General features: G+C 35.2%; 1 protein-coding gene across 1 annotated transcript; it reads left to right on the plus strand.

Annotated features, from left to right (window-relative positions):
• The first annotated feature begins 17 nt into the window (after nucleotides 1-17).
• On the plus strand, nucleotides 18-10,525 carry ugdh (UDP-glucose 6-dehydrogenase). Its single transcript, XM_084094116.1, has 12 exons — nucleotides 18-259; nucleotides 2,002-2,163; nucleotides 3,117-3,218; nucleotides 3,308-3,508; nucleotides 4,327-4,524; nucleotides 4,857-5,004; nucleotides 5,142-5,236; nucleotides 7,709-7,839; nucleotides 9,543-9,682; nucleotides 9,835-9,926; nucleotides 10,067-10,177; nucleotides 10,284-10,525. Exons 2-12 carry the CDS (start codon nucleotides 2,002-2,004, stop codon nucleotides 10,383-10,385), a joined length of 1,482 nt encoding a protein of 493 aa, XP_083950242.1. The 5' UTR covers nucleotides 18-259; the 3' UTR covers nucleotides 10,386-10,525.
• The last annotated feature ends 228 nt before the right edge of the window (nucleotides 10,526-10,753 follow it).

Raw genomic sequence — 10,753 nt, forward strand, 5'->3', positions numbered from 1 at the left:
CCATGCCCGCCCCTCTCAGAAGTGTTTACGTTGCTATCCTCCTCCCGGTGGGTGGGTGTGTGTGTGTGTATGAATGTGTGTGTGTTTGCTGTGTGTGTACGGACGCGTGAATGTGTGTGTGTGTTCTTCGTTAGTTTATATATCAAGGATATAATAGTTTTATTCATTCGGGAACAAGGCACCTCAGACGGAGGAACCTCACCTGCACAGCCTTGATTCACACAGGAGTGTTTTAACTGAAGAACTTCTGCGAGACAAGGTAAGTCTGTGTGATTTATTTATAACTATTTATTTATTTCTCTTAAAACGATTTTAAAGTGGATCTTAATGAACTCATTGAATTTAAAGTTTGTGGTTGAAGCTATACAGTATCTGAACTGATCATATTCTTTAAGTCTATAAATTATTTAACAGATCAGTTATAAAAGTTGAAAGAGTTAAAATAACCATGTATTCATCATGAGAACATTATTAATCAAATAAATAATACATTTCATTATATTTTACATGTTAAAAGCATCGACAGGCATCATCTATAAAACTTTTTTGGGGGGGGAAATGTGTTCACTTTTATCTTTAAAAGCTGATCTTCTGGTTCTTTTTAGTCATTTTATGGCTCTTAAAGACGAGCCATAAACGTTAATTGCGTAACGGTTCGTTCTTTTGAGTCGAATATTTTCAATGAATCTCTTAGCTGACCGTTTCGCAAAACGGCTCTGAATGATTTATTCGCGAATCGGGTTGAATCAGTCTTGAGTGATTGTCGAGTCAACAGCCGCTGAACAGAGGATTAGACTGATGGGGTGAAATATAATTTATATACACTTTTAATATTCAAATTTATTTAATAATTATTTTGAAAAATAATGTAAAATATTTATGGTTTTACAAATTTAACAAACAAACGAGACCGAGTTGATTTTAGAATAGGGATTCATTTAATACATTTTTTAAGAGATCACTGTGAATATATAATATATTACATAATATACTATATAAAATAATCACCGAATCTGATTTTGGGACGCTGAGTGTTGCAAAGGAGCCGGACTTCTCATCACTACTTAAAGGGACAGTTTACCCAAAAATGAACATCTGTCATTAATTACTCACACCCTCATGTTGTTCCAAATCTGTAAGACTTTCATCCATCTTTAGAACACAAATGAAGATCTTTTTGAGGAAATTTAAGACCTTTCTGTCCCTCCATTTACAGCTATGCAACTGACATTTTGATGCTTCAAAAAGTTCATAAAGAGATCATAAAACCAATCCATATAAATTGAGCGGTTTAGTTAATTTTCTGAAGAGACACGGTCACTTTATATGACGAACAGATTGAATTTAGGCTTTTATTCACATTTAAACATTCATCCACTCACACATCAGTTGAGGTAAAAGGAAGCTCAAGCATGTTTGCTTGAGGTGTGAGAACGAATGAGGCTCATTCTCCTGTTACACAGCACCTTTGAGCTTCCGCAAGAACCAATGAGGTTTGTTTTTGCTTCTGTTTATGTTCGCAGATCAATGTTTAAAAGCCTCAATCAAAACTGTTCATCATATAAAGCGATTGAGTCTCTTCAGAAAATCTGGACTAAACCGCTCTAATGGATTAGTCTTATGATCTCTTTTTGAAGCATCAATGATTCAGTGTGGTAGTTGTGTGTGGCAATGGAGGGACAGAAAGCTCTCAGATTTCATTAAAAAGTTCTTCATTTGGGTTCCGAAGATGAACGAAAGTCTAACGGGTTTGGAGCAACATGAAGGTGAGTAAACGATGACAGGATTTTAATTTTTGGGTGAACTATCCCTTTAATGTCACCTGGGGTTAGTAATATGATACTTACCACTGACCTCCTCATGAGCCCCTGGATCCCTGCAGAAGAGGATGAATTGTATTCGGCTGGTTAATAAGAGGCCATTCATAATCATCACAAAATCTGTTGTACACCATTTATGGCCATAAACTGTCACTTTGATTCCATCTGTCTCTCTTCTCAGATGTTTCAGATTAAAAAGATTTGCTGTATAGGCGCTGGGTATGTTGGTGGTCCGACATGTAGTGTCATTGCCAGCATGTGTCCCGAGATCACAGTAACGGTGGTGGATGTTAATGAAACCCGGATCAAAGCCTGGAACTCTGATACCCTGCCCATCTATGAGGTAACAATGCAAAAGCAATAATGCGGTTGACCTGCTAACTTTCACCCCCTTTGTGAGCATAAATCTGATCTGAAATGTTTGTGATTTATGAATGCCTTGGAATACAGACCTATTTTTTGAAAGCGAAAAGGGAAGTATAAAAAAGGTTTTATCATAACGCAATTGTACAAACTAAACTCTTTTTTTATATGTTTAACACAAAATCTATATTTTACAAAATCATTTCTTTAAAATGTCTAAAATTGCTAGAAAATCAAAGCAGCGTCTCTAATCAAGTTGCTTCCCAAGTTTTAAGTTGATATCACCAAAATTGAGCCCCTCTAAAAGGATTTAAAGTACTGTTCCCATACTAATGCAATGTCCAATTTCAAAATGGATGGATTTTGAGAGTTTAAGCTTTCGAATGATACCTAATTTATGATGATTACTAAAATATGAAATAAAAAGCGAGTCAAGTGTCCCCCGCTACAGGGACTCTAACTATCCAAGTTAAAGGTGCACACAAATATATTTTCCTCATTCAAAATATTTTTACCCCTAAATATTTGAATAGTACATTTAAGAAATACTTCAAATGCTTTAGCTAATTACAGATTTAATTTAAAGGGATAGTTCGAACCAAAAATGAAAATTGTCATAATTTACTCAACCTCAAGTTCTTCCAAGCCTATATGAATTTCTCTCTTCTGCTGGACACAAAAGAAGATATTTTGAAAAATATGGGTAACCAAACAGTTGATGGGCACCATTGACTATTTTGTTACCGACATTCTTCAAATTATCATCTTTTTTTGTTCAGCAGAAGACAGAAATTCATACAGGCTTGGAAGAACTTTAGGGTGAGTAAATGATCAATTTTAATGTTTGGGTGAAATATCCAAGTGTGAAATGTCTTCTTTTTAATGAGAAATGACCATAACCAATGAATGTGTCTCTTCTTCTTGCTGTTGTAGCCGGGTCTGAATGAAGTGGTGTTGTCTTGTCGTGGGAAGAACCTCTTCTTCTCCACAGATATCGACTCTGCCATTAAAGAGGCTGATCTGGTCTTTATTTCTGTGAGTGCAACAAACTATTTTAATGTGTTTGTTCATATACCTGTTGGTCTGTAGTGTGCACAGACTATAATATCTTTCTCTCTCCTCAGGTAAACACCCCAACTAAGACGTACGGTATGGGCAAAGGTCGCGCTGCTGACTTGAAGTTTATTGAGGCATGTGCACGCCGCATCGTGGAGATGTCGGACGGGTATAAAATTGTTACGGAGAAGAGCACAGTGCCGGTCCGTGCAGCTGAGAGCATCCGCAGGATATTTGATGCAAACACCAAACCCAGCCTCAACTTACAGGTGTGTATGTGTGAACGTCTAAATATTCCTGTGCTTATATATGGGGAAGGTGACAAATAAAAAATAATGTCCATGAGCTTTTTTTTTTAAACATAAAAATTTTAGGTTAAATTGTAAATAAATATATAATGTGTTTTAGGTGCTGCAACTTTGTCACCATTCACAGTTTTATTTAATCACCTTTTTGCTTTTTTTGCAGTGTGATACATTTTCTCAAGTACAAGTATTCACTCACATTAATCATTCACATTAAACTGATCAAAAGTGACAGTAAAGACTTACTTTGTTATAGAAATTTCTATTTCAAATACATGCTGTTAAACTTTCTATTCATCAAAGAATCCTAGAAAAAAAATACCAGTGTCCACAAAACTTACAACTTAGGACAACTGTTTTCAACACTGATAATAACACACACACAATATATATGTTGTGTGTGTGTTCTTATTATCAGTGTTGAAAATAGTAGAAATAATAATAATAATAATAATAATACACTGATAATATGAAGAAATATGTATATATAATATGCATATGGGTGTTTGTGTGTGTGCACTCAATGGGGGTATTAAATAGAATAGTTAAAAGAAATTGTTCCTAATTGTGTTCCTAATATTTTTTTATGCTGTAAATACATTTTGTGTATGCACACAAATTACTTTTACACAACCATCTACTTGTAAATATAATCAGGATTAGGCTGTTGTTTTGAAAGGGATTTTCTGTGAAGTTTTTGCCTCTCTCAACTCTAAAATGAACTTTTACAGTTTATTCTATTCTGTGTTAATGATCAACCTTTTTCCCGCCTTTGATTACAGGTTCTCTCTAACCCAGAGTTCCTTGCGGAGGGTACAGCAGTGAAGGACCTGAAGGACCCAGATCGTGTCCTGATTGGTGGAGATGAGACTCCAGAGGGTCAAAGGGCTATCAGTGCTCTCTGTGCAGTTTATGAGCACTGGGTCCCCAAATCACGCATAATCACCACCAACACCTGGTCCTCTGAACTTTCCAAATTGGTATGTACATGTTAGGTGTATAATTAGGGTGTGTTCACAGTCATGTTTAACATAGAACCTAAAAAAACAAAAACAAAAAAAACAACTGTTCTTGTTGTATGTGCATAGACACAATAGTATTTTTACCAGCTGAGAACTTGGGGTCTTGGTCGACTTGTTTGGTGCGCACCAAGGTTCAAACTTGTTCACACTTGTTCAAATGAACCGCACTAACAGAGCACCAGAGTTCGCTTTAATCGAACCAAACCTCCCAAGTGAATGAGTTAAATTGTAGCCAAACCTTTAATTTGATATGTAAAATTCATTCAATTCATATTTTGTACATGTTTTAGGCAGCGAATGCATTCCTGGCTCAGCGCATCAGTAGTATAAACTCCATCTCTGCCCTGTGTGAATCCACTGGTGCTGATGTTGAGGAGGTGGCCAGAGCCATCGGCATGGATCAGCGCATTGGGAGCAAGTTCCTCAAAGCCAGCGTGGGTCAGTACATTTGCTTTTACCCCATCTTAGTTCCACATTATTGGAACTTTTTTGCTTTGTAAAAGTGTTCAAAATGAAATAATAGAAAGAGATTAAAGAGAATTAAAATTGCCTTAATATGTATGTGTCTGAATCAGGTTTTGGAGGAAGTTGTTTTCAGAAGGATGTGCTAAATTTGGTGTATCTGTGTGAGGCACTGAATCTCCCAGAGGTTGCTTCATACTGGCAACAGGTAAACCTCAATTTGAATACTGATTTAATAATCCACATCCTTTTTCTGACCAGTTTTTTCAAGGCTTTTGCACACCTCATATCTGATCGCTTCTCAGACAGCTCCTTGCACTCTAGTCTCTATTTAAACACTCACACATCATGATGTTAACTTGGGAATTCAACTTGGAATTTTAAAATTGTGATTTCCAGGACATGAAAAAAATCTTAAATAAATACATTAAAAACTTTTAAAAATATGAAACTATTCTAGTAAAATATGGAATAGTTTTGCTCAGTTATGCACAGCTCTAAAACATTTTATCAGCATATTGCACTCTTTGTTGATTCGTAGCCTATCCGTTGAAGTCAGAAGTTACACGCACCTGGCAGAATCTGCAAAATATCAATAATGTAAAATAAATAAATAAGAGAGATCCTAAATTATATGTTTTTTTTTATTTAGCACTGCAACGAAAATGTTTTATTATAACAGATGTTTACATACAGTCCACAAGATATAATAATATCTGTATTTACACAAATTAAGCAGTTCAAAAGTTTACATACTTTTAAATTGATTCTCAGTAGTGTGTGTCATCACTGAAAACATTTACTGATGCTCCAGAAGGCAAAAAAGTATTAAAATTCAGGGGGTGTAAACGTTTGCACAGGATGATTGGAGGGTAAATTATTCTTATTTTGTCTTCTGGAAAATATGTAAGTATTTTATGTAGCTTCTGCGGGGCAGTAAAATGAGAACAATTTCCAATCATCCCGTTCAAAGGTTGTGTGTTGCCTTGAGCATCATTGCATGTTTGCAGCTTACGATCATCCAGGTAACAACACACACTATTAAGAATTAAGAATCAAGCATATGTAAACTTTTGAACTGGATATTTTGTGTAAATTCAGTTTAAATGGTCTATATGTATACAAACATAATGTGACTTGAACTGTACATATATTTAAAGTTCCTCTCAAATTACTTTTGGTGCAATAAACAATCCTAAGTAGTTTATTTTTCTTGCAAGACAAAGAAAGTATAACATTTTTTTGTATTTAATACAATTTCATTAGAATCATTTTGACTTTGCAAAAAAAAAAAAGCTTTTGCTTGACAAAACCTATGAATCATAAATCGAATCAAGTGTGACCAACCAACACTACAAAATAATGCTGCCCCACCCAGTTTTGGAAATGCCCTCCTAGTCACGCAATCCTAGAACCGGGCCTGCTTGGTGGCATATGTTGGCTTTGTTCAATGAAAATTTGCATCAAGGCAGTTTTATAACATTTTTTTGTATTTAATACAATTTCATTAGAATCATTTTGACTTTGCAAAAAAAAAAAAAGCTTTTGCTTGACAAAACCTATGAATCATAAATCGAATCAAGTGTGACCAACCAACAGTATCTCACCAAAAGTCATCAAATGGTACCAAACATCATTGGTTGTTACATGAACAAACAGCAAGTTTAAATATGTGCAGGTGCACTTGAGATTACTTGAGAACCGTGAGGGGGATGATTTTTTATTTTTTTTAGCAAATACCGACTTGCACTACCATTCAAAAGTTTTTAAAGAAATGTATGGTTACACTTTATTTTAAGGTGTCATTGTTACAGTGTAATTATATATTTAAGAACTGAGTAATATTAAGCAACTACATGTACTTGCTATAGGGTTAGGGTAGGATTAGGATTTGGTTGAGGGTTAGTTCCATGTAATTATGCATAATGTACTGTTATTACTATGGTAAGTACATGTAACATATGTATCAAGGACACTAAAATAAAGTGTTACCAAATTAATATTTCTATTCAACAAGGATGCATTAAATTGATCAAAAGTGACCGTATAGGCCCTCGAGATCCACTTTCCTGCATGGGCAGATCAGTGTATGACATCAAAGTACCGCGAGAGGGATTTGAAAGCATACCGAGTTTTATTTACGGTAATTATAACATGGCGTGAGCACAGCAAAACTCTTCTGGAAAGTGCCAATGTTGAGAACCCCTGGTATAGGCATTTATAATGTTACAAAAGATTTCTATTTTAAATGAATGCTGTTCTTTTGAACATTCTATTCTTAATAATAAGAAATGTTTCTTGAGCACCAATCGGCATATTAGAAGGATCATGTGACCCTGAAGACTGGAGTAATGATGCTGAAAATTAAGCTTTGTCACCAAAGGATTAAATTACATTTTAATATGTATTAAAATTTAAAACAATTATTTTAAATTGTAAAAAATTTTACAATTAAATTGTTACTCTTTTTACTGTATTTTTGATCAAATAAATGCAGCCTTAGTGAGCAGAAGAGACTTCTTTAAAAAGCATTTAAAAAAATAATACCAACCTCAAACGGTTGAAGTCTGGTGTAAGTTCTGATGAACTTTCAAACAGCAACTATAGTAACAATTTGATATCTAAAAATGATTTCGATTGTTTTTGTCTAATCTTTTACTTTGTATTTCTGTATGTGCAGGTGATAGACATGAACGAATATCAGAGAAAGAGATTTGCCTGTCGGATCATTGACTGCCTGTTTAACACAGTTACAGGGAAGAAAATCGCCTTGTTAGGTTTCTCCTTCAAAAAGGACACGGGAGACACCAGGTACATGCAGGGACACTTTGAACCAGTCATTTTAATTTATGACCGCTTTATCACAAATTATTATGTGAGAAGTCACAAGCTGTCTCTCTCTCTTTTACCTACAAAACAGACAGACTGTGAGATGTCAGAGCATGAGTTGATCATCAACTTTGTGTAATGAAGGTTATCTCCTATTTAAAAACTTGCACACTTAAAACAACTCAGCACATGCTAAGCGTGCCCATCCCACCCATGACCTTTATCTAGAGTTAATGAGAACAAGTCATGCCTCTGCATGTGTATCGTCTCAGAAACATGACACTGCAGATTATCCCCCCCCTATTATTCTTTGTTTGCACGTTCCAGACAGACAGTTAGCCTGTGCATTAGTGGTAGGGATTTTTCAGCGACTTTTTGCAAGTTACATCGATACGCCAGTGACAAATGATTGGCTTCAGGCTTTGAAATGAACTTTTCCATTTATCGGCCAATTTGGCTACTACATTTCTAAGTTACCAGCCATTCAGAACTTCTACTAGCTTTTATATATATATATATATATATATATATATATATATATATATATATATATATATATATATAATACACACGCACACACGTATATGAAGACTTCAAAAGCCTCTCAGTCCGTCTAAAGTTTTTGTTCAATATTAACATTTTTATCAGGCTCCTATGTATAGGTTTCTACCCAAATACCGGCATTTCTGAATGGGCTGAGGCTGGGATTTAGTGAGTTTGATGTGAAAGTATTTGATGAACGTATACTATGTGCGGAGAGCATTCACTCAATATTATGATCTCATTTTTGACAGAGGTTGCTTTTAAAGGCTTTATCTACATGTGTGTTATAAAATTTGGATTTCATACATTTGATTTCTTATTCAAACTAAATCCTGTCATCTAACTTAGCTGTCTCCTCCCTTCTTCTTTCATCCTCATCCTTGTTACCAAAAATGTGTTTTGGTGGACAGATCAATACAGTACAAAAAGCATAAAATTTTTTAGGATGTTGGAAAATAACAATATCTTTCTGTTAACCAAGTTTACTTGAGTTTACTTTTTAATCTTTGCTATTGCTTCAATGCAAATGAAGCACGCCATTATTTGTTGCGTAGTGACGCGTGTTCAAGTAAGCCAGATATGCGCAGATTCTGCGCAATACGTTGTATTTACTGACGAGTTGAGAATTTGCACTAAATCTGCGCAGATTTCGCTTTCACGAACTTCAAAGTGAGTAAATATAAGGAACCTGACAAATTGGCTAGTGATTTGACAGCGTTACCCGCCACAGTAGATTGGTTTTTTTTTAAACCCTGATTGGCTTTATGAGTGAGTCACTGAATTATTCACTCAGTTAATTCATTCACACTGATTAATTTAGGAGGAAAACATGGCTAATTTGTGTTGCTCAGAGATGCGCTACAGTTAGTTTATTCTGTTTGGAAGTATTTTCTTTGGTAGCTCAAAAATATGCAAATTAAACAGTGATATTTTTTTTCTGAATGAAAGTTACTCTATTAACTGGTTTATTTTTTCTCAAACAATATAACTCCAACAATTGAGTGAGATTTACCTTTGCCCAAGATGACTTGCAGTGCATTTTTTTTGCTACTGTTCTCTACTAGTTTGCCAATGGAATCATAATTAGTCTGTAAACAGGAGTCTTGTGTTCTAAGTCCATCCTATGTGCATGTGTGTTTCAGAGAGTCGTCCAGTATCTATATCTCTAAGTATCTGATGGATGAAGGAGCCAAGCTGCATATTTATGACCCTAAAGTGCTAAAGGAGCAGATAATCCAGGACTTGTCTCAACCCAGCATCTCCGGAGACAGCCCAGAGAGAGGTATGTGAGTTGAGCAGATAAAACTGTGCTTTAGGTCTCTTTGAATGATAGGAGAGAAAGACAGTGCTGTGTCATGCTGAAACTCATGTTTAGGAATGCAGGGACAAAGTTTATTGTGTCTTTGTCTAATTTGACACTCATTCTGTCTGCAGTTTGTGATCTTGTAACGGTGACGTCAGACCCCTACGAGGCGTGTGAAAGTGCACACGCCTTGGTCATCTGCACTGAGTGGGACATGTTTAAGGTACATGGCACACACACAAAAAACACACACTATTGTGTGACATCATTCTAAACCCCATGTTGTTCAAACAGTTCCAAATAGGTGCCGTTTATTTGTGGTACATTGTGCTACTTATGATTAAGTATTATGTTTGTTTTTAGGATCTGGATTATGAGAAAATATATCACAAGATGTTGAAACCAGCATTTATTTTTGATGGACGACGAGTCCTGGACCATCTGCACACTCAACTACAGAACTTTGGCTTTCAGGTCAGTAGTTATTTGTGCACTTAACACGTTTATGTTTGGACCCACTTCTCTGACTCGTTTTATTCACTTGATTAGTTTACATGGTTTAATGTTGTGTTTTGCATAGATCGAGACCATTGGAAAGAAGGTAACGACCCGAATCCCCTTCACACCATCTGGAGGAGCTCCACGAATCAATGAACCACCAATCAAGAAAGCCAAAGCCTAAGACACTGACACACACACACACACACATGCATGTGCACTTTATATTGATTAAAGTCTTTTGCTAAGAAAACCAAATTAATTTGTGACCGTTCCTGGAAAACTACAGACTCCTCTGTTTGTAAAAATGCATGTGCTCTGTGTGTGTTGAACTGTTTAACAATGTTTTTTACATTGACTGAGTTTTATCTCTCAAATCCATTAGCAAAATGCAGTGATTTAATGTTTTTAAACTTTATCATCTATGTCTTGGTTTGTTTTAAATCATGATTCTTAGAATTTTTTTTAGAATGTTCATTATATACACGCATATATATATAATAAAATATATATATATATATATATATATATATATATATAAATAAATGTATA

Source organism: Abramis brama, assembly GCF_963993115.1.
Source record: "Abramis brama genome assembly, chromosome: 2".
Classification (NCBI taxonomy): domain Eukaryota; kingdom Metazoa; phylum Chordata; class Actinopteri; order Cypriniformes; family Leuciscidae; genus Abramis; species Abramis brama.

What these genes read in the sequence shown, in the direction of transcription:
- ugdh (XM_084094116.1), top strand. Translation starts at nt 2,002, where the DNA reads ATGTTTCAGATTAAAAAGATTTGCTGTATAGGCGCTGGGTATGTTGGT. An exon ending in TTGCTTCATACTGGCAACAG is followed by an intron (nt 5,237 to 7,708) that starts GTAAACCTCAAT and finishes CTGTATGTGCAG; the next exon opens with GTGATAGACATGAACGAATA. An exon ending in TACAGAACTTTGGCTTTCAG is followed by an intron (nt 10,178 to 10,283) that starts GTCAGTAGTTAT and finishes TGTTTTGCATAG; the next exon opens with ATCGAGACCATTGGAAAGAA.